The 24,219-nt window shown below is 42.7% G+C and overlaps 3 protein-coding genes across 5 annotated transcripts in view; 1 reads left to right on the plus strand and 2 right to left on the minus strand.

Moving 5' to 3' along the window:
• LOC127613503 (UPF0575 protein C19orf67 homolog) overlaps positions 1–24,219 on the plus strand; it is a 61,266-nt gene that overhangs the window by 25,905 nt on the left and 11,142 nt on the right. The gene's annotated exons all lie outside the window — the stretch shown is intronic.
• prr36a (proline rich 36a) overlaps positions 1–24,219 on the minus strand; it is a 90,460-nt gene that overhangs the window by 17,907 nt on the left and 48,334 nt on the right. The gene's annotated exons all lie outside the window — the stretch shown is intronic.
• pkn1a (protein kinase N1a) overlaps positions 1–24,219 on the minus strand; it is a 32,826-nt gene that overhangs the window by 4,153 nt on the left and 4,454 nt on the right. The window contains exons 1-20 of one of the 3 annotated variants that reach the window (XM_052084069.1): positions 11,611–11,778; positions 10,297–10,491; positions 9,690–9,795; positions 9,469–9,617; positions 8,690–8,810; positions 6,711–6,856; positions 6,008–6,221; positions 5,737–5,931; positions 4,379–4,488; positions 4,080–4,223; positions 3,819–3,894; positions 2,913–3,048; positions 2,621–2,705; positions 1,868–1,947; positions 1,596–1,671; positions 1,426–1,517; positions 889–1,065; positions 426–488; positions 229–305; positions 3–145 (exon numbers count right to left, since the gene is read on the minus strand). In XM_052084069.1, coding sequence (XP_051940029.1) covers positions 3–145; positions 229–305; positions 426–488; positions 889–1,065; positions 1,426–1,517; positions 1,596–1,671; positions 1,868–1,947; positions 2,621–2,705; positions 2,913–3,048; positions 3,819–3,894; positions 4,080–4,223; positions 4,379–4,488; positions 5,737–5,931; positions 6,008–6,221; positions 6,711–6,856; positions 8,690–8,810; positions 9,469–9,617; positions 9,690–9,795; positions 10,297–10,491; positions 11,611–11,652 — 2,427 coding nt within the window. In that variant the 5' untranslated portion in view covers positions 11,653–11,778. Of the gene's footprint in view, positions 1–2; positions 146–228; positions 306–425; positions 489–888; positions 1,066–1,425; positions 1,518–1,595; positions 1,672–1,867; positions 1,948–2,620; positions 2,706–2,912; positions 3,049–3,818; positions 3,895–4,079; positions 4,224–4,378; positions 4,489–5,736; positions 5,932–6,007; positions 6,222–6,710; positions 6,857–8,689; positions 8,811–9,468; positions 9,796–10,296; positions 10,492–11,610; positions 11,779–24,219 lie in introns of those variants that run through there. The other 2 variants (XM_052084068.1, XM_052084070.1) reach the window with 2 other exon arrangements.

Below are 24,219 nucleotides of genomic sequence, written 5' to 3' on the forward strand. Positions count from 1 at the left end.
ACCTCTCCCACCAACATCTCATAAATGAGGACCCCTAGACCCCACCAATCTACAGCCCTGGTGTAGGATGTATCGGTCAGGACCTCAGGAGCCAAAAACTCTGGAGTCCCACAGAACGTGCTGGTGCGGTCCCCGTAACCCATGCCTATATGACAGGATGAAGATGAGCATCACGGGACCCTTATCTAAAACGGCTCCCCCATCTGTCAGGAACCAATCAATATTTACCTTCTTTACACAGCCCAAAGTCGGCAATCTTGACGTAGCCGTATGTGTCCAGCAGCAGGTTGTCCAGCTTCAAATCTCTACAACAGAACACGTTTGCTGAACATCGGATCATGATCGTTATCGTTCACAAAATTAAAGTCCAATTTTATAATCTAATCAGATACAATAATAGATACAATAATAAAAGTTCCACTCACCTGTACACAATCTTGTGGTCATGCAAAAACTGAAGTCCAAGAACCACACAGGCAGCATAAAACCTGAAATTCAACAAAACATGCATGATTACGCTAATGCACTTCAGGGGCATAGCATGGAATCCTCAGCACAGTGGTGGTTTGACATACAAGTGCAATTTGTTGCATGATCACATTTGTAAGTCAAAACACTCAGATCATCTTTCCCCATTGAAATGTATTTTTTTTAATTAGGAAGAATAGCGCATATGCTGACACCATCTAATTATCTGATTGCAACATGTCATTGTGTGAAAGCGCACGCAGTTGCAGAAAAATACCGCTTTGCTGGTTCTGGGTAGAAGGCACTAATTTATACATTTCTCCTCCTCTGGCTGCAAAGCGTCAATTTCATTTTTGCTGTGGCATTCCTTTGAAAGGCAGCAAATCATTGTAATGTGTGGGGCGATATTTAGTTACGTACACAGCTCGTGGCTCAGTGAAGACGTCGGTGTGGATGTGCATCATCAGGTCACCTCCCGCCGTGTACTCCATGACAAAACACACATGCTCTGGAGTCTGGAAGCATGCAAACAAGTTGACCAGGAAGGGGTGCTGCGACATGTTGACCGTCTCGAAGATGCGCTTCTCACACATCAGACTGAATCAGGAGTAGTGAGTAAAATAAAAGGGGCAGAAAGAGAAAGGACATATTATGCAATGCCGACTTGTGAATGTCTCGAATGGAAATTCTTTTTCTCTGGAGTGGAGTGCCTGTCTTAACTGTGTCAATCTTTTATCTATTTCCTAAAATGGGTCTTTGAAAAAAGCCATTCTACTAATTTCACAAACAAGTGGATGTGTAACGTGACTATAATTCCTGATCCTTGCCAGAATTGGCTGAATGCATGTCATGTATCCAAATACAATACCTTTTGGGTACTTGATACATTGACAAAAACATGACAGCCATTCAAAGTCCGGCAACATTGGATTCTGCAATGAAATGCGTTCAACATACCTTTCAACTTCATCACGCGCTATAATATCGCCTTTCTTCAGAGCTTTAATAGCAAACATGGTGCCCGTCTTTTTGTACTCGGACAACAGCACCTGCAAACAAGATATGTGAATTGTTATTCGATTCGAGGGTTTTTGACAGTTGAGGCTGAGGTCCCTAAGTAAGCGTACCTTTCCAAAATGGCCTCGACCCAACACGGCTATTAGCCTGAAGTCTTGGAGAGACAGAGGGCCTTTCCTCTGCTTACTGCAGACATAAGGGAAGGTTTGACAAGACACTCATTTATATTCATCGCTAGAAATAACACATTGGGTGCTTCATTACATGTCATTAGTACAGACACCGGATCTTGGAAGCTTGTGCAGCAAAAGAAGTAAACGGTCAGTGTATGTTACAAATGGCGCGTGTTGGATAATGCATTCCGGCATGCAAAAGTGCATACCTGATGACAGACGGGGTTCGGACAGGGCACTCGGGGGTGAGGTCTGGGGGGGTAAAGGGCTCGATGATTGGCGGTCGGTCCTGGCAGGGAACACGAGAGGAATGAAGGAGAAGACAACAAAGGTGCACATAAAAAGACAAGAAAACAATGTCGTGGCGTGCGACACACAAACATGGGCGGTTGAGGCACCTTCTCAGGGCATGAAGGTTATCATTTTTCAAAAACGTGTTGAACAATCTATCATCTACCATTCACACCTATGGACACATGAATAGTCTGCAATCAACATGCATATTTTGGGGATGTGGGAGGATAACCCACATGAGCATGGGGAGAACATGCAAACTCCACACAAGAGGACCTGAACTGAGATTTGAACTGTGATGTGCTAACCACTATTAAACCGAACTGCCATGTAAAAACTGATTGAAATGAAAATAATACAAATAAATGTGTATATTTAATCAATGTCTCCTGGGCATTCAAAAGCGTGATAAGAGCCTTTATGGTGTTTGTGTGTACGCGTTTGCCTTGCGTCTATTTTGTCAAAGAGTCGGGACAGGCATTTGACTCAATCATTAAAATAGAGCCAACAGTTGAGTGCAATTTTTCAACAAAAGTTACTGTTGTTGCTAATTCTGTCCACTGGATGTCACACGGATGCTACATGATACTTATTAGATTGTGTAGACCAAACCATACCAGACACACACACACAAAGCTCCCCCCGCCCCCCTGCCCCCTCTCTCTCACCGGTGTGTGCATGTCCGCATCTCGTTTGTAATCGGCCCTTATCGGCGAGTCGCTATCCAGACTTAGCTTCTCCATGGAGATCTCCCTGAAAGCGCCAAACGAGACACCGGGGAGAGCGATGCGCGGCATGTCAGCAGGAGAAGACGCACAAATGAACAGAAAGAAGACAAACAAAAGGAAGGTTAGACGTGGGGGCGGATGCTTGCAACAAAAAAGGGAAATAAAGGTTCGAGGGTTGCTGATGGATACATGTAGATGAGTGGCAGGCACGTGCCAGTGCTGTGTGGCTCACCCAGAATTGAACGCCATGTTGTGTGCACTGGGACTATAAGTTCCAGAGTTGTTGACAGTGGGAATGGCGTTTCGGAGCAGTCTCACCCACGTCCCGATGTCGACGTTCATTTGGCGAGCTCGAAGGAACGCCTTGCCTGGAAATATAAACAAAGTAAAAACGCCGCTGATGAAGGTTCGGGTATCTGCAGGTATTTGGACATTTTGAACTTGACTTTTAAAATAAAATTTTAGATGTTGCACAAATGCGCAGTGAAAGTGCATCTCCTACAAAACCAAATGGCCATCGTTCTGATCAAATTCATTCAATTCTTAAAAGCATTGGGAATGTTGTTTTATGGTACTGGCTGCCCAAAGTAGTGGTGAGCACGTCTGCCTCAAAGTTCAGAGGTTAATGGTTTGAATCTTCCCGTGTGGAGGGTGGCATTTGGAAAAAATAATTAAGACCATGTTAGGGATAATTACGGCCTTAAATGTTGAGATTGTGTATGTACGGGAACCGTACATACACACCGTACATGCACCGTACATAGAATGTACGGGCACCCTGTCCTGAGGAGTCCTCATCGACATGAAGACTATTGTTGCGCATTGAAATACTGCCTGATGAAGCTACAACACACAAACACATTGTTAATTGCTACCTCTCTTGCAGTGTTAATAAAAAAAAGTTGCCATAAAAAGTGGAATATTTGATACAACTCTTGCGTTGGACCTATTTTGATCATTCATGTGTACCTAATGAAGTGCCCTCTGAATGCCATGCGATCTGTTGCATTAAACAAAAACACTGTAAATGAAAATTGGTAACCACTAGAGGTTACTATTAGCTAACTTGTATTGATTGCTGAATGATGAGCGTGTGGGGACAGCTAAAAATCAATTCAATTCAAAGAGATGTTCTCACCTTGCTGCTTGGAGAAGATCTTCTTTTGTCTTTGTAGGCGAGGGACTCTCTCAATAACTGGATTGAAGAATGTCACCTGGAAAGCAAGCGGAGACCGGCTTGATTTTCCATTATTTTGAAGCCTCATACTACATACTTGGCATTTTTTTTAACCATTCAAATTTTGCAGCATCGTTTGGTGTGCCAAATTTAGAAGACATTTTATTTTTACTTCACCGGAACATTTAGGTTGCAGTACATACATCATGAATGTTTTTCTACCTCAGCTAACAGCAGGCCCTGAGGCTCCAGCTCCAGCTGAACTCTGTGCTTCTGATTGTCCAGGAACTCTTCCAGCTTCAGGTACTTCACAGCACACAGCGAGCGATAGTCCTTCCAGTACACCGCAATCTCCATCTCCCTCGACTATAACATGCAGGGAAAATGCATGCAGTTTTTACTAAATGAACATGATAACTTTGGCCCAAACTTTGAATATGCCAACTTTAGCTTGTATTAAAATAGCCAATTTTTTTAACCCAGTACAACATAAGACTAAATATCAATTTTATGTGACTGACCCTCTCCAGCTCCACAGTGAAGGTCTGGTCCCACGCCTGCTCCCCGACAGTCTTCCATGCTGTCTGGCCCACCACTGTGTTATCCAGCTTGAGCACGGCGCTCACCTCAGCTGCACATACATACGGCGTATTTAGTAAGCAAGGTGACATTCCTACACAAAAAGCTGACAAGGCCAAGCATTAGCACATTTCACATATTCAGCGTTTTTTGGTCACTTGGTTTATGCTATTGAGTTTAAGATTCCCCAAAACCTGGCAGACTCGAAAAACTTAATGTCAATCTGTTGAATATATTGCTCCTCTTTTTTTTTTTTTGCAAAGACATGAAAGATTAAAACCCATTATAAAATATTGCGGCAATATTTAAAAGCATGTTTGGCAGTTATTCGAGTGTATGTGTAGAATAATGAAAGATGAATGATGAAAGTGGCTGTGGAAAGAAAAGGTGTTGAGTAACTTCTGATGTGAGAACACCGACAGCCTAATGTGCGGATTTCCTGTCTCGCAATCATAGAGCCAATATTAAAATTGCCCAGATGCAACATCTGATATTAGCAAACATAATGCAGTTTGACTTGCTTCAGTGGCAATGTGCAGGGATAGCAAAAGAACATGCTTGGGCAAAAAAAAGAAAAACTCATGTTTTTCCAGTTGTTCGCATTATAGCGGTACCAGGACAACTGCGACAAAAAATGTGAATGGATTTTTGAAAAAATGAACAGATGAATGGAATTTCAAATCATTTCAGTAGGAAATACTGATCTACTAATACATTTTGTGGTGAGTCATGGAGCCAATTAAACTGTTCTGTCAAGAACTATTGTACAATGGAATGCCAGGACACCTTTCGGGAGATACCTTTTGTGGTGATGTAGGAAATTATCAAATTTCATTTAATTTCTCAAAAAATGATGATGTATGAATTACAAACATGTCTTTGTACATCTAGCTATGCCAGCAATGTAAAATGACAGGCAGAACAATTAAATGCTCTTCCATTAGATGGGAGAAGGAGGAAAGCGCAATAAGGCGCAATGCCCAAGTGTTCTTTAATAAAAAGTGTTCATTCAATTTATTGTCACATTTGTATTTCTTAATAAATCCTTGTTTCCGATCGCTTGGATTAATTAACCTAATAAAATAAAACAATTCCCCAAAATTAAAATTGACTGAATTGCAAAATTGCTCCCCAAAGAAAAAAAAAATTATAGCCTAAAATACTTTTTTATAAAATACATTTTGTGAAATTTTGGATTGGTGGTGTGCTTTGAGATTTGTTTTTTTTATGTATGTTGCCTTAACGAAGGTCAGGAAACACGTCACCTGGAGGCTCGAATTAACTTTTATGTTGTACTTACAAGACAGCTCCTCTGTTTTACTCGGCGTCTTTCCGCTGACTGAACCACTCCGGCCGTAGAGTCCCTTGTTGGCCCTCATAAAAGACCGTGTATCTCCAGGGCTGTAACAGGGTAACATGACAGCAGTTCCCTTGTTGCGCCCTGGCACCAACTCCAACAACCCAACACAGCCAAGCAGCTGCACCTGCAAGGTCCCTGCACACACGGTTGAACTAGTTTTAAAGTAAAATCTCGTGACTGGTGGTATTGAGTCTTGTTTCTGGTCTCATACCTGTGAGAGGTGAGGGTTTGTTGAGGGTGCTGTACTGGTTGTGTATGTAGGGGGCGCCATGGCGAGAGCTGAAGGCTGGTGATGAGGACAGCACCATCTCCTCTTTGATGACGTTGGCCTTGGGGTGGTCCTCAGGCAGCTCGGCCAGACGGTGGTCCAGAGAATCCCTTAGCAGGTCCAAGCGCTGAGAGGCCTCGCTCAGTCGAGACTGTGCCTGTGCACACAAAAGAAGCAAGGCGGCTTTAAAAATTATGTTTAGAGAATGGGGATATTATGGAAAAATCACCTTTTTAAATGTGTGCATAAAAATGTTGGATCACTGGAGTGCTTGCCATCAAATGTTAAAAAAAAAAAAAAAAAAATGTAAATCCATGGTTATCATTTTATCATCTTAAGTCATTTTCAACACACTAGGAAGATTTCATTTTTTTGGTTGTTTCGAATTGTGGTATGCTCAAATGCGCAGAATCTGCGAGACGGGTGATTCCGAACCACTGTGCCACGAATTGGGAGAAATGATCTCATTTTACCTAATTGGTCAAATAAATTGCAACAGTCATTATTAATCTACTGTAACGCAGTAGCAAAGTCAGACTTACATTAAATATGTGTCTGAAAGTCAGTTGCAGGTCAGAAATATAGCCATCGTAAACTGAAGGGTGCCTCCTCCTTTGGAAACAAAAGCATCAATAGCTAACTTTACCTCCGAAAGGGCTTTCTTGTCATGAACCTTGCTGGCCCCCAGGAGCCTAAGCACGTTTTTGGCTCCCTCAGCGACAGCATGTTCCACCCTGTAGTGATGCCTCAGCTCCTCGATGCGAAGCTCCACCCCACACATGTCGTGGTTACCTAGAGTGACATCAGAGACATCATGTTACATTTCCAATCCAGGAAGTTTTAGTGGAATTCTGTCTCATCACAGTTCATGCTGAGGCAACAGCGTCCTGGTTTGCTTGTTTGGTAATAGTTTTAATGGAGAAGCACTCACCCGGAGGTATGCTAAGTGATGATAACATCAAGAATAAGTGTCACGGATTAAGCAGACGGAAAAGAAACAAGTTGAGCCTGGAGGTTTGTTTACAATCTATGAATTGCACATTTGTCATCCTCCATAACGTTCAAATCTTTCAAAGGATAATTTTCTCTTTAAAACCAGATTTTAACAATATATGAGCAAAAACAGTCTTTTAGACACAGTGGTCATCCTCAGCTCCAACATCTGAGTGGTCCACTTAGATAGGGCCTCTCAAGAGTGGGTAATGCGCTTCATGGCGCAGATAAGGGACCAAGGGGAGTGGAAGAAAAGGAGGTGGAAGATGAAGAGGATAAGATAGGAGGAGAAAAACAAAGCATAACGCAATTGACTTTGTCCAGCTGCTGAACATGGATACAAATCTCAAAAAGTATTAAAAAGGTCTATGATTTGTGAACGGTTCAAAATGTCGCATGAGTGATAAGGTTGGGGGGTTGGGGGTTAATAAGAGCAGTGGGAGTGGAGTTGGCTTATGGGTGCTTGTATCTCCAAATAAGGTGGTCTGCCTTTAGCATGGACTCTGGCAGATCACCCCTCCAGAGGGTGTGGTCCCTGGAGACGTCTGTGTACACTCGACACACAACGGTGTGTGTGTGTGTGCGTGCTTTAAATGAACCAGAATAACTTAAGATTATCTATGTGGGAGCACAGCATGGAAGAAAAATGGGAGGGCTGACGTCATTAGCTGAAAGCTTATTCTTCCTAACAACTACATTATGTTGAGCGAGAAAATCTGTTTTGTTTAAGGGACATGAAAGCAAAAAAACAAATAAAAGACAATTGGATTCATCGCATGATGGCAATGACATTGCATGATAAATTGCATCAAGCAATGATATCTAATTTCACCTTGAAATAAGAACATCTACAATGGGAATGCTATATTGGCTAGTGAGAAGGAGAAGAGCATCTTAATTCCCTTATTCACGTCACATCTGTAAGGGGAGCATTGAAGCTTTAAAAAAAAGCTGAAGCATGAGAGGACAGAATTGACAATACACCATGGACAAAAGTATTGGGTCATATGCCTCAATCTTATTGCATTGTATCATCACGGACTAACAGTATACTTCCAGGCAGAACAATGAATGCATGGATGAATGATACTGTTTTTGAAAGGCCCATTTCTGTTCTCAGAGTGCAAAAAGGAAAGCTTGGATGAGTGCAGTCTGGAGGAAGCCCGTCAAACACTTTTGGGATGAACTTGAAAAGAAACAGAGAGCCACAAGGATACCGAGTCAAGTACCAATGGCACCTCATAAGCCCCCCCCCCACCATCTCAGAAAAGTGGATTCCGATTTAAATGCAAAAGAAAATGTATTATTTTCTGCCCTTTTTCTATTCCTGTAGGTGTATTCCATGGTTTTCATGATTCTTTGTTCAACTGTGATCCACCACCTGATCAAAGTCATTAATTGGGACCTTTTTATTCCATTAGAGAGGTAGGAATTGTCGACAGCACTCATTGCCTGACACAAAGTGAGTCACTTGCCATGAAATGGCATTGATCCCTCCGTCAGGGCACATAACGTACAAAACATCTGAGCAAGACACCTCTAAGGTTTTGTGATAGTCACTTGAGTCATTCTTTTTGTATACGCTTGCTAGCTAACAAGTGAGCATCCTTGGTAGAGGTAACCTGCACATACCCTGTGTGTCGTCGTTGTGCTCGGTGGCCTGTACAGCTTTGCGGATTTGCATGCGGATGATGTCTATTTTGGTTTTACTGTCCTGCAGCATCTGCTGGGCAGTCTGCAGCATCTTCTTATCCTGATGACACAAACAGAAAGGTCAAACTTGGTCAGACCTTTACACCATATCATTCCTACTCTCAGTCAAATAGAGATTTTCAGATTCAGGGGAACAATGTGGCGAGCGTTAGAGAAGGGAGGATAGAGATTCTATACGTTGTCGGATTACTATTCCAGTGTAGCGTAAGCAGGTTCCAAGGTTGAGAATCAGGAAGGTCAACTCTACGATCAACCATGTGGGGGAGGTGTGCGTGAGTGTGGCTGTGAGTGCATGTGTGTAAGTGTGTGAATGTCTGTATGTGTGTATGTTAGGGAGTGTGCATTTGAGAGTGTGCGACTGCAAATGAGCAAGTGTGTGAGTGCATAGTTTGTGTGTGTGTGGTAGAGTTCGAGTGCTGATCCTCACTTCTACCGGCCCGTCTTGTTGAAAAGAATATCGCTTGCAATGTCACAATCAAACTTTTTAATGATATATGATATGCGGGATAAACGCTACCCCTATGTATGGCAATATTCCGCCTTTGTTGTAAAATGCTATGGTCGATTTTCTGTTTTGTTGATGATGCGGCTACTTTGTGGAAATCTCTCTGCGTGTGAAAGCGGTTGTAAACGACTCCTATTTTGTGCACGGACATCCAGAGTATACATGGATGACTGAACAATGTTTAGTAAAGTACCTTGGTGGAGCCATTGGCGTAGATGGGGATCATGTTCTCAACTCCTTGCTTGACTTTGAGCTCAATGTTGAGCTGCCTCTCCAGGGCAGCAATGCGCTCCTTGTGGGCTGAAGTTCTGCTCTCCGCCCCAGGAGATTGAGGACATTCATCTGGGAGAAGAGAAAAGTCGGAGTTGATGTAAAACTGACAGAGCTTGCAGAGTATTCGTGCTGACAGCCTACCTTTACTCTCATCTCCTCCTTTCACTACAATGTGAGCGTCTAGTTCTTGGAGCTGGGCATGAAGGTTATCTAGCCTGCGATTGGAGCTCCGAAGCTGGGTGTCCACCTGAAGGATTCAACCAAGGGAGTTAGAGAGCTTTTGTTGTTTCAAATTCTGGACTCCAAGCATTTATCATTCCAGCAGTGGTAATTACCATATTTCCTCAGTCACTCACTCTGTGTCACAAATAGAGTGCACGTCATTCTCTAAATTTGTTTTGGCGATGTGTCTCATTGGAATTGAGTTTGTGATTTCTAACATCCGCTCAGTGGGCCACTACGTTACTATGTCAAGCCACCCGAGGTTCATTAGCGTTGGGCCGACTGGGGCAGTACAAATGTAATTCATAAACACATTCTTGTTTTCTAATGTTTAAAGTTCAGGTCAAGTCCTTGCATAAGAAATGGATTTGAGAGAAAAAAAAACGTTTGCGAGTTAAGATGAAGTTTATGTATGAATTTCGCCAAATTAGCTATTTGTGATTTTTTTTTAACCAAATCTGTTTTGTGCTCTATTCCACACAAAAATTATGATTTTTTTCTTTAATTTTTGGGCTGCCAAGCCAACCTGCTGAGCGTTCCTCTTGTCCGTGGTGGCCCTGCGCAGGTTCTCGGCTCCTTCTTTAATCTTTAACTCCTTGCGAATCTCCCGGCGAATCCTCTCGCGCTGCTCATCCAGAAGCTGCTGCACGCTAGAGTCAGAGAAGTCAGAGTTCTGGTCCAGACCCAGTTGCTCCAGTACCGACATCCCGCCCGGGTCACTCTGGAGGGAAGGAGAGCAAAGATGTAATTGAGGCTGCAATAAAATATGACAACAAGGCAAGAGCTCCCAATTTGGTAGCGGGAGCTGTTGATGGCGAGTTCACCAGAAGAGGAAAAGATGATGGGCAGGATACACCGATATGTAATGGAAGGAAGGAGATGGAGAGGGAGAGATAATGATGGGGGATTTTCGAGGAAAAGAGTCCGAATGACAAGTCATGAGAAAAGGAATGCAGATAAGTAGAATGACTTGGTGTGTATTTAAAGCCAGAAAAGCATGGCATTTTTTGCTCCTGAACTGGCCTGAAAGTATATGTTTTGTTTGTTTATTTTTATTAAACATATAACACACAATACAACAATAAATTCACAAAAGTGAAAGCAAGCAAAATTTGTAAAAATATGTCATATTTAAAACCATTGTGGTTGACAGGAACCCATGCCATTGAGTGTCTTCAGTATTCCCTCAATTAGTGGCCTCTGCTCTAATTGACTACCGTATCCACTTAAAGAAACAGATCATTGTCTTTTACCCCTCAATGATAATTACATTTTTAACAGCGGTTTTGTTTTCTCCAGCAAGGTTGCAACCAAGTAGTGCAATTCAGTTTGGTTTTCACCATTTCTATGTCACGCAATAGGAAATGATAATTAAAAAGACAATTATAACGAGGAAAAAGAGACATCTATTATCACTGCATGACACAAAAGTAACAATTCAAACTGCAGGTCACACCATGAGAGAGATGTCCTAGCTCGTCCACTGAATATTAAAGACCACCAAAAAGGATGGTAAGGGCTTGCCGTGCAAATTAAAGATGCTATTTACTTCGTTCATCATTATTTGAAGTGATTTTTTTCCCAATGACCACACGATGGATAAACATGACATCCTTGTGTATAAACGACCAGAGGCGTGATGATTGTCTTGTGAAAAATGTCACAAAGCTGTCCCTGTGAACAAGTGTCTCTTGTTTCGTGTTCAAAATTTCAACTGAACTGTGTCTGCTCGCTCCAAGACAATCCACCAGGAACACTCACAGCGTTGAACACTCACACTCACAGCGATTTGCCATTACAGGAACACACAAAGCCAACAAACAAGCTGACAAAACATCACCTCCGAGCTGTCCTCATCCTCCTCATCGCCATGCCAACACATCGTTTGCTCAGGTTTAATGATCCGAAAATCACAGAATAACACAACTCCCTCCTTCGGAGCCCTTCTGAGTCGAAATGTGGATAAAATGCAGCTTGTTTGGAGGTGGGGAAACCCGATAAAAAGGAGATAGGGAGAGTTAAGTGAGAGGGGAGGGGTCACGGCTCCTGAAGAGGATATCCGTCCCAACACCAAGCGGCTCAGGCCTTTCCTGTTTCCTTTGCAAACTTTGCCACTGCTGTCAGCAGAGAGAGAGAAAAGGGCGACAGACAGTCCATACATCAAGAACATTTCCTCTCTGGACAAGGTTTCGTAAATCATTTTGGAGATCCATCGCACTGAGGTAGTGTCAAGTCAACACTGGCATTTGGAATCAGTCCTTAGGGGGCATCCTTTTCTTTTTATTTGGTAAAATCTTGGGGGTAGAAACAAGGGAAGGATGTATTTTCCAAGTATTGGTGCATAGCCAGAGAGCAAAGTTGTAATGAATGTCTTAATTTTTCCACAAACTCCTATGGCATTTATAGATAGAGGCACAGTGCTTATAGAAAATAAAGTGAACTCGGGCTGAATGATTTCAGCGAAAGATTGAATTGCGATTCTTCGGACAGATTTTTTTTTTCTCCAAATGAAGCTTCAGGGCAGTATTCGCTATAAAAATCAGCACATTTACAAATATGGCATAAACTTACATTCGTACCATGAAAACAATAATAGCTATTACTCACTATTATTACTCAATAATTTCAGGACACTTAAGAGAGGTCAGGTTCAATACAGCAAGAAGTACTGCTCGGTGTCATACACAGTATTTTACGGACCATAAAGGACACCGTATAATTTAGCGTAATATCAATGAACTGGTCTATTTTGAAAGCTTTTCATACATAAGGCACACTGGGTTGTAAAGCGCATTATTTATTTATTGGGATAAATAATTTTTTAATTGTGCTAATTGTAACATACGTTCATTTGATAGATTTTGCGCAATCATGCTAGTTTCAGACCGGGCACGAGATATCGGACAGCGGCGCGTCTCGCATGCTTTTTTTTCCACCGCACAACTAGACAGTGGTTCCTTCGAGCTGGGGAGAGGAAGGGCTCCTCCGCCAGACGATATAAAAAATTTTTGAACATCGCTAGTCAATCTGGAGACCAGTGGTTCTGTTATCGCTTTGGCTAATGCTAAATAAGATAAGATATCTTTTATTTGTCCCACACTGGGGAAATTTGCAGCCTCCAGCAGCAAGAATGTAGGTAGAAAGAAGAAAGAAGAAAAAAAACAACAAACACCGTTCAATTAAGTGCAATATAAATACAAAATGGATAAATCGCAGTGCTATTTACAATTGTCCTCCACATCATTTAAGTATTATTATTATTATTATTATTGTTGTTAATTTTATTCAGCAGCCTGACAGCAGTCGGTCCTGGCAGCTCTTGGAAGCTGTCTATGTAGTTTACCTGGCATTCCCACATTATTACATTGGAAACGTGTCGCCAGAAACACTCAGCTCGTGTTTGGTTTGCCTGCAACATAAGGCTCGTAGAACTACATTACCCTTCATTCTCAGACAAGGAAGCAGGAACATGAAAGACGTCAAGATGGTTTGACAAAAGAAAACTGGGTCAAATTTCCAACTTATCCTGCAACTTTACAAGCCAACGGAAAGAAGAAATTTTCAACTCCTTCACCCTCAGGTCCTCGACCCGGTGTTACCTTAACAAAGACGCTGGCAGCTCACGGCACAAATGACTCAGCCTGTGCTTCTTGTAAGAGAACTAAAGGAACATTGGGCAAAGCAGCGCTGAGCTAATTGAACTTGACAGTGTGAGCAATACGGAGTGAAGCCTCAGGCCGGACTGAGATGTGATGGGAAAAGCGAAGTTTGATGTGTGTAAAATAGCATGTCACTATGTTCCTTATCCGCGATGACAACCATTCAATCGAGACATGGTACAGGTTAAGACCAAGAGAGGAACACTTGTATGAGTACAGCAAGGCTACTGAACTCCACCCAATTCTGTGTTAATGCAGAGTATTCCAAGTACTCAAATTCAGGATGGGCTGACACTATTGAAAATCAAGCGAGCTATGATGGACCAGCAACTAGTCCAGGGTGTAGTCTTGTCTTCTGCTAAGTCATCTCAGATAGACACCAACTTCCTGAGAATGAATGGGGTTATGTAGAAGGCTGTGTCTTATAATTATGTAGGCAATATGGATTTAACCAAATGACAGCAACCTCTCCGGAGAGTAATCAACTCACTCGCAACTAGTTTGTTGGATAAATGGGCTGCTATAGCAACTGGAAGTTATTTTGCTTTCAGTTTCTGGAAGGAATAGTCACTTGCCTAACATGACGAGGTGATGTGAAATAAATGGCGGAAAATGATACGTTAGAGACAAACTATTGACTTTTTAATTTTTTTTTTTTAATGAAGTGATTGTCCTCTACTGCCACACATGACATTTAGAAGCATTCAGTGGTGGGGGAAAAAAAAAAACCTGCACAGAATGTCAAGCTGAATGACTGCAAGGCATAGATGCGAGGAGAGGGAATAAGACCTCCCAAAATAGATGAAACAATGAGGAAACATGAATGGATGGACATTTGACTAAGTTTTCTTGACTTACTACAGGAAAAAAAATGACAATTGATATCTTCTCTAAGCAAATAGTCGTCAGAAAAAGGATTTTGCGGGCGTTGGGGAGCTGCAGTTTGTCCAGTGCAAGCAGAAATGTGGCGCGAGGGGCAGCGTCTGACAGAGTCAGACAAAGAGAGAGCATGACGGGGACAGGAAGAGAGGGAGGAGAGCTGGATGAGGCCCCGCCGAGAGGGTCACGGGCTAGGAGCACATACATGGGACAAATAAGCACCAGGGTAGGAAGAGATAGAAAAGGGTGCCTTGAATTGAAATGAATCAATATCGAGTGCACCAGTCTGGTGTTGCTGATGCTCAAGGATAAAGAATTCATCGAAAATTTAAATCAATAAATACATAAATATAATAATAATAATACTCATAATAACGAACCCAGTAATTCCATGGGCTAAGAAGAAGGGTAAATATCTACTTCAGGGCTTTAGTGAAAGGCTAAAAAGCAACTTGGTCCTTGCTACTGTCTGCAGCCTTTGCTATGGCCCGTCATGATGATACATTACAGACATGTTTTGCGAGATGCAGAGACATCCCTGTATGTCTCACCATCCCACAGCTCTAAGGAGTGACAACAGCTGTCAATCATACTCCGGGTGAGTACATTAGCCCCGCCGCACCCACCCCTTTTATTTTACATTTTTTGATACGATGACAAAAGATCTGGAATTCTGTTGATAGCGAGTCCAGGTGGGAATGTAAACACATCGGCCTCGTGTTGAATATTTTGCTCAACCAAGGATCTATTTTCGTGGGGGCAAATTCTTTCCTTGGATTTATGTGAAGGATACTACCCAAAGAATGCACGCATCACTGATTTCTGTCACTTCACAGGCTATTCGCATTATCAGGAAGAGGAAATTAATCCAAGCATTAAACGGCCTGATAAGACACTAAACCTGTCTAGATAAGGCGTTACATAGCACTCGTTATGAATAGAGGACTCTAATAACAGATGGGGAAAAATCATGGCGAGGAAATAATGATATGATATTCCATTTCTTCGTGTGCTCATGTTACTTGGGACATTAGTGAGGCCAAGTTTCATGGTGATTGTTCTGACAGCGCTCTACTCTGCCTGGAGATGAGCTGCACTATGAAAGGCAGCAATATCAACTTAATTAAAGACCCAGAAACGGGTGATAAGCCTTGGAGTACTGATATGATGTCAGTTCGTCTTTGTGTCACTCCCCATGGAAAGGAGAATGGAGTCACTGCTCAATGTGAGCTCCAGTAGAGACTTCTATCTTGAATCCAAACAATCCATGTTGCCTACGAGTACGATGAGGGAAGTGTGACGAATCGCTTTTGCGTGTTTATGCAGCGTCACACAGGGGGAAACATCTGCAGGCATTCCTAAGACTTCTGAGTAATGACGCCAGGTAAGCTGGCAGCAAATAAGGAGAAGGAGGGAGTTGAGGAATGCTAAATCATGAAACTGGAGGAATTCAAGAAAAGTGAAGTCACGCCATATGGGGAAAAATATTTAGACAGCAGGCGATTACAACAACAGAAACTAAAACAAATGTAAAAAATTATAAGGTCTGGCGCTCCCAGTTATCAGAGTTTTTACATCAACAACAGCCTTCATCTGAGTTAATTGGTTGAGACTGTCTTGAACGAACATGTACTAGTTGCACCTTGAATTATCCATTCATCCATTTTATATATTGCATCTCCAAATTAGAGGTGTGGGTTCCTTGCCTAGCTAGCTGACTTTGGTTAAGAGGCAGAGGATGCCTGCAACTGGTTGCCAGCTAATTGCAGGACACACAAACAACTATTCACACATTCATGGACAATTTGGAGTCTTCAAATACTTTAAGGTGCATGTTTCTGGAGTACAGGAAAAAGATGGAGTCCCCCGGAGAAACATAAACCACTAGACATAAATCTTTTGGTTCGGGGTAGGGTCTCCTACTTATGGATTTTCACTTGTCTCTGCCAATAGGAGAGATTCATGTATAGCGGAGGCCTCTATTCACGGGAATGAACAGCAAAGTTCTGAACATAATTGAGCCCCCCACCCCCCACTTAAACTGATTACAATTGCCTACACAAACCATGACCCCCCCCAAAAAAACACTTAAATTGCATTGAGATGATGACCAACATCTCCAAACATTCCTGTATCCTTCAAAAAAAATGTACAGGTTAGAACTCAGCATGCAGAAACACAAAATAGGTGTTGTTTTTCCTTGAAATCGGAGGACAGGTTCCAAAAACAATCGTAAATGCCAAACTGCAACTATGGAGCGATCCACGGTAGTGTAAAGGGAAGCTAGCATGTAGGGCAGTGCTACAACAAGCCCTAGTCCGATCACGCCCAACTGGTATTTGTTTTTGTTTCAGGAAAACAATTCCCGAGCTCCTGCACATATCTTTTTCCTTACTGAGGCACAGCACAGACAGCGGGGAGTGCAGGGAGAGAAGACGCCACCCTCTTTTGAGAGTGCAAAAGAGCAGCCTGCAAACTGAAGGACGTGGACAGCCTGGGAGAAAAGACAGGTGGTAGTAGAATAGATAGAGGGGGAAGGAGAGAAGCAGGAAAGGAGGGTGTCGGCACCACAGGCCAGCGACAGATAAAAGGCCATGTGAGAGGCTGCTGGCAGGACCGACAGACATCACACAGGCGGAAACGGGACAAAAAAGACTCCATGAAAAGACGATTCGAGGCTACACATAACATCAATGTAAAGATTCAGAGCAGGCTGCTGTTACATCGCGCAATGGCAAGTTTCCTTTCCGTGCGACTCTCGATTGGACATCACAATCATAGCATTGTTCTAAAATGAAAAAAAAAAAAAGGACTTGTGGCCTTGGCCTGCAGACATGCCGCGGCCCGACTAGTCACGCTTGATGTGCCGGAGAGCAGGAGTCCGCGTGATGGTGAGAGTGGGAAGCATGAGGCCTGAGGAACCAGTCAAACACTTGCCAGAGGAGATACTGTAAAATGCAGCAAGATTCCATTTTAAGGATATGCTGATCCTGTATTCTCAACATCACACATAAAGCAACCTAACATAATTTTTAAAAAATGAAACGATAAAGTTCAAAACTGTTAAGGCACCAAAATAAGAGCAAGTCTCGTTCTTTGCCAAGGTCAGCAAAAGGGCCTTGTCTAACGGGAGGTAACTCCGTGGTTTGGAAACAGCAACAGACAAAGTCCTTTTCTGAGATGAATGATGACATGGTTGTCCCACTTCTCAGGTGACCGAGCATAAACACTGCCAAAATTGACAGCGATGGTGGATTACCGTGTTAGATTTGGGTTGCAGAAGCTCCTGATCTTCTGCTGGCCCAAGACCGCCGTCAGCAACGACAATATATTAAACAACCCTTGTTCAGACTGCCAGCCAGAATCTGATTTTTAGCCCATCCAGGGTTGAAACCGGATGGCTCTTTTTGTAGTATCAACAGTCACAAAGCACATAAAATGTTTTGGGTGAACCAGATTGAAACCACATTTGGGAGGTAGTTTCATATCGCATTTGCCCAGGATGGGTCTCAGTCTGAACAGCTTCAAACACGCTGATCGGTTTTGATTGTCCGTGAGGCAAGAGCCAATGTGCCGGACTGGAGCGCGCCAATCCGAGACTTACTGAGTTCAAAATTTTGGCCCAGAAATATTCTTCGCCTGTCGGTGACGGGGGGGTGGTGCAGCCATCACGCGTAATCGCTGATGGGTGGCAGACGGCATCGTCAACAGGAGGCAACATTCTTCTCCTCTTTTTTGTTTTCTCTACTGTAAGCGTGTGCGTCCATGGATACATGCAACACACAACCCCTAAGAAGCCAAGCTACAACAGGAACAACAGCTCTTTATTTTTATTTATTGTTTGGGGTGTGGGGGGGGGGCAGTTGCTATTATTTTAATATACTATTTGACTTTGTTGCTCATTTATTTTCTGCTTCTTTCAAGTGACTGCATATTTGCTTATATTTTGGGAGTTGAATGATGACAAGGTTTTGAAATTAGTCAATGATATCAATTAAAATAATTGTGATCATTATTTTTTTCCCATAATAGCCCAACCCTACTAAATCATCTTCTGTCAACGCTAGTCCACTCAGCCTGTAAAGACATTGCTCACATCGAGTGAAGCTTGAGTTATGTAATTATTTAACATAACCTCCTTGCAAGCATTTTCACTCAGACTAGTTTCTCTTGCCGGACCGGTCATGCATGCGTGTCATATCAAGTTAATACAATCAGGTACTCTCCTTTTTTTGCCATTTCCAATTCAACACCCACACTTTAGGCATAATATGACTGGCTCGTGTTGCTAAATTAGGTAACTCTGACAATGTCTTTCAAAATTGAGTCTTTGAGTGAATACGTGAGGTGGAGAAGATTCTCAAGGGATTCAATTCATGTGTGTGTTTGTCTATCTGGTTTTGTTGAAGGTGTGTCAACAACTGTGACGACTAGTGGAGCAGGCCCGTGTAGTCCATGTTTATGTTTACAACACGTCATTACAGAGCCTGGTTGAGTGCACAAAAAAAAACAACCACCATTTAACAGATGTGCGTCTTCTTGTGCATAACTGAAAATGGCGACATAAATACCAGATGTATGCTTTTGTGCAAAGACTAGCATGTTGCATCATTTCAGTTAAATCCCTAAAAAGTGTTCATGTTTAATTCTGGGAAAAGCAAACAGCTTTCCCTACCAAACAGGATCATTTCATTTGGCATTCATTTTCTGCATCGCTCTTCTGTCTGGACAGCGCTGATGCCGAACAAGGGGACACATCACAGCTGTAAGAGGCAGACCAGCTGCTGTGTACACTCGCTTCTCCGTCACTGTTGTGTTGCGCGCACTTGCCCCCTCTTTATAGGTCATTCCACAAACTGCTGCCGAATTATCCGATTGTGAGACGGCGGTTTGCTAAGTGAAACATTTGCAGCAATATACCGGTTGGCTGGGTTTAAGGTTTATAATTTGATGGGATGACCTCGGGTTGTGTAAACGATTTCAGGTTGATTGAGTAACGGCTGCTTTGCGGAAGCCACGGTTTAATTCAATAAAAGGGGAAAAAGTGTTTCAGTCCATTACCTAAAAGCCAGATCGAATTTGACAGCAAACTCTCTGTTAATTGTCCCATGAGAGAGGCTTGTTGCAACTTCAAAAGTAGGGAGGGGGGACGACAAAACCACAACCAACCTCACTGCTGCTACCAAAATCTGGTACCCCCCGCCCACCCATCACCAAACTCCAAAAAATTAATGAAAGATGTTCCACTCGACGAAAAGGCACTTGATTTTGATGCAACCGTCGATAGCTAGACAGACAGGAAGCACCGACAAGCACCGGGCAGCAGCCAATACAAAGCCACTTCCTTCCTTGCTCCGTATGGCCACACAGAACAACCATCTTAAAACCGGCCAAGACAAAGTCAATATATTTAAATTAATTCCCTGAAAACCCATGTATTAATTGACAAAGATGAAAAACAAAGATATTTTCACAATAATTATAATTGCTTTTCATTAGCTGTGAAAACGTAAAATGTAGTTTCAGTTTTTCAACATTGGTAAAATGTTTTTGGTACATTTTCATAAACTCTGACAACCTTGGGTAATGCACAAAATGATGGTGCAGGCCGGATACAAATTTGACACCAGTGCTCTGCAGGGACACGCATAGGAACCCGATGGTTGTAAAGTACCAGTTGTGTGTATGTGTGTGGTCAGGTCATCGGGTGGACATAAATCAGCTAATAGCTCATCCTGCCGACAGCTATTTCCGTGATCGCCCTGTCCCCCCTTGCAGGTAAGGCAGCAGGAAAGACCAACGCTAATTCTTCCCTTCAGCTATATGTTTAACAAACAGGAGTGAGCGCCGAAACTGGAGGTTGAAATGCGACAGACGAGGAATGGTGACAAAGGTGTATGATTGCTTGCAACTTTCTACGGGACATCATGTGCTTCATTTAGTTGCACTTCAAAACACAATTTGGAAAAGAAAACGCTACAAACAAACAAACACTCCATATATCTCCGCAAAGCCACAATGCACCAGCAATGTCAAAACTGCTAAAAGCCCAAAAATGCGACGACAGTGCAATGTTCTCGCATTTGCGCGCAAAGCGTATTGCAGTTGACGCGGGACACAGAACGAACGAACTGTAAGTTTGAATGTGACCGGTTAATTCTGAGCGCAGCCACATCGCCATTGTAAGAGGGTGTGTATATATTGGAGCCACGTTATATCAGTTGTTTATTTTTTGCCTGCCCTTTGGGGAAAGTTTTGGAATGATTCATCATGGTCTATTTTTTCACATCACAAAAACCTCACAATTGAACAGGGATGTGTAAACCTCTTCAGTTTCAATCCACTGCATATAAATCAGCATGTATTGTATTGTATTGTATTGTATTGTATATGAATAAAAAAATAATTTAACTTCAGCTAAACACTACACCATACATATTCTTTCCTTGACGAGTTGTGTGTAAAAAGCAAAGCAGCTGAGTGCTCATTTGACTATTTTTGCATATCTCAAAGAGGCTTTCATTTTTTTATAATGCAATTATTTCAATCTGTCATTCCAAAGCCATTAGTATTCACGCATGTGTCCACAGCGTAACTTGATCCGCACACACACTGTTTCAAGGGACTTTTCCTTCACCCAATATGTTGGTCACACCCTCACACACAAACATGCACAACTCATCTATACTTAACGTAAAGGTTGAATGTGCTGTGACGTGAATACGCTTTTCTGTATATTTTGAAGCTTATTACGGCAAAAGACAAATTAATTTGGGTTAACTTATCTACTGTAGTTACATGAGTATGATTCTACACCAACGCAAACGTCTACACTGCAGTGAATATGTTAAACAATTCAGTCAGGTGACCATATTTAGTCTGCAAAGTGTTGCTTGCAGGAGCAACAGGCCTTTTCCTTCTAATTATCCCCCAGTAGACGACAGCCCTTGAGGTTCAGCCCAAATGGGAAAACAAAAGGGGTGGCTTTGGTAGGACGGAGGGGGAAGAAGAAAAGAGGCAACAGCTGTAGTTTGGAGAAAAGGGAGGAGAACCAGTGCAGAAAAACATGGGAGGGGGTACGATAACGTAAGGGTGGTAGATCACTTTACTCAAAACTAGTCAATCGAATGGAGGTTTTGTTGAGAATATTACCGGAAAAGACGACCTGAAATACAAAATGACGGAATATATTGTTTTATTCGGTTCCCGAACAAACACTCCTTTGTTTGCGAAAACAGGTCTTGACATTCCAGTTCTGAGATTTGGGATTCAATTCAACCTCATCTTTATAATGTGGAGTTTAAAAGTTTTCCCGCTGCTTGTGTGGTTTTTCTCCAAATACTATGGCTGCCCCCCCCCCCATCCATCCAAATGGATGGATCATTGGGGGGATGATCCAAAATCATCCACATTACTTCATGGAAGACTCAAAATTGTCCATATGAGTGAATGTGAGTAGCTGTGCCCTGCAATGGTGACCAAAGCAGGGTTTACCTCGTCCATTGGTCAAAGTCACCGGACAAGATTCAGCTCACCCGAGACCCTAATGGAGATAAGAGCTGGATGAAGGTATGTATGTAAAACTTTTGGGAAAGTTCTTTCCAGTTTTAACATTTCTAGTTACATTATTTTTAACTTCACAATACACTATGGCTAAACAGTGATGCCAAAACACAGCAACGTACCAGAGGTAATAATGAAAACGCTAAGTTTTGAAGTCCACCCTTCGTGATGTCCGATTCAAGTGTGACATCATCTTAAAATAAACATTGCACTATAACTGTGATGTTTCTCACGAGGCTCACTCTGGTATTTTAACTGTACTACTTTCAGGATTAAATTTAATGGTTCAGCATTGTTTCACGACAAAGCTACTTTCCAGCAAGACGCACGTGCACTCACATTCGCAACTGAGCCTTGTGTTTGTCGAGTCAGCTCTAGGGAAAGCATGCTTCTTTTATCCTGTTAAGGTGGCCCATTGTTTTGTTCAAGAACTTTTTTACCAGCCGGACCCCTGCTGGACGGAAAATCAATGGTGTGAGTAAGAGGATGAACACGTCAAGGGATTGCCCTTGTTCGCAATTTCTTTGCCAGGACGCCGGCAAAGAGAGGGGCAACGTTTCAACAGCAAGGCAGCAATGGCGTTGGGATCGATGCATGTCGCCCTGGGCGCTGCCATGGTGAGGGAGGGTCAGGGGTCAAGGTACGTCAGGGTGCAAGGCTGACGGTGTTGACATGACAAGCCTGGCACTGCATGAGAGTGAAAATGAGAAACTGTTGCAGTTTCGTGACACAGAATCAAAGACACGGGGGAATATTTACACTTGCATGAATGAGGTTAGAGGAGCACTAAAACATACTCACTAGTGGATGAGTGAGCTTCTTGTATCAGTTATTATTGCCTCACACAATATAAATCGGGGGTTCGCTGACAAAGTGATCCAGTGGGCTTTGTTTGACTGGGCCTCCTTGGCACATTTAATTAGATAGGTGACTTGAAGTAGGCTGTTGAATTACTGTGATCTCTCTCTCGTTTGGCCTCCTTATATATCACACATAGCTAGTTGAATCCAGTTAAAACCATCGGGTGACAGACACATTGTCACATGAGCTAGGCAGAGCCACCCTCCTCCTCTAAAACTGAAGAAAAGCAGGAACCATTTTAGATTGATTAGACCTTTGTGCGCATCTGGCAGAATAGGACTCCATAGCTGTGTCTCAATCTTTCTGGCATCCGTGAAATAGTTCAACTGAGATTATACAGTCTTCTAGTAGTTGCTATAATATTGGGAGAATTAAAGATAAATGGCCCAGCGAAAGTTTGCCAGATCTTTTCAATTGATACCGTGACCCGGACCGTAAAGGTCGCTCAAATTCCATCCAGAATGCAGTGTAACATTTTTGTCAAGTCACATGAATACTTTGAAGTTTTTAGAGAGGAACATAAGTGGATGTAAACACCAACCAGGATGCACAAACACTGTTTAACAAAAGCTTCCGAACATCAACAGTCAAACACACTGTAAGGGAAGACTTGATGGGGCATCGGGTTTGGATGGTCAGATGGTGAGGGTGTGGTCGTCAACCGCCTCAGTCAAAGGATGTGGGGAAATGAACTGGCAGTGAACTGAATGTGATCTAGGTTGCGGGTGTCAGACAATAGGTGCCATTGTACTGCTGAGGCTGCAGAGCGCCGTCGGCATCGGCATAATGCCCTTTAGACACTCAGCCCTCTGCTCTGGGGGGTGAGGCCATGTGAGCCTCAGAGGATCCCACCCCAGCCCCCCCACCCACAATCAAACTAATATTGTACTTCCACCAAGCAATATGTTTCGGTTCAGTTCATTTTGGTGCATTTCCATTATAGCGGGTCTCAGAGTATAAGTGAGTATATAGTACAGGGCTGAAAACACATTATTTGCTCAGCAGACGCAGCATTCCAGCCTGCAAATCCTGCAGCAGAAATGCTGTTCAACATTTACAATTCCGAGGCAAACCACACTGAATCGCGGCGTTCAAACAAAGAGGGCAAGTTGAGAAAGAGGAATTTCTGTCGCTTGTGGCCATGTCATAACGTAATACTGTTCGTCACATTTATTTTCGTAGTTGGATGCTTTGTCCAAATGCACACAGTTGTATCGCTGCGATGTCACACAATTTAGGTGTCTGTCGTAGCTTTCACCATCTCTGTCACACTACAAGCAGTGGAAACAATTTGGGCTGAAGCCTGAAGTGCATGGTGGAAACCTGGCTACGTAACGTAATCAAATTGACACCTGTACTGTCAAATGAGAGCCAAGGCAAAAGCAATTCCAAACTTCGTTTACGTACGAGCCACAATTCCAAACTATGCAAGTCGTACAAACGTAATACATTCTTTTGAGCGCCAGACCAAACAGAGCATGTCATCA

This window comes from Hippocampus zosterae, chromosome 13 (genome assembly GCF_025434085.1).
Source record: "Hippocampus zosterae strain Florida chromosome 13, ASM2543408v3, whole genome shotgun sequence".
NCBI classification, from domain to species: Eukaryota; Metazoa; Chordata; class Actinopteri; order Syngnathiformes; family Syngnathidae; genus Hippocampus; species Hippocampus zosterae.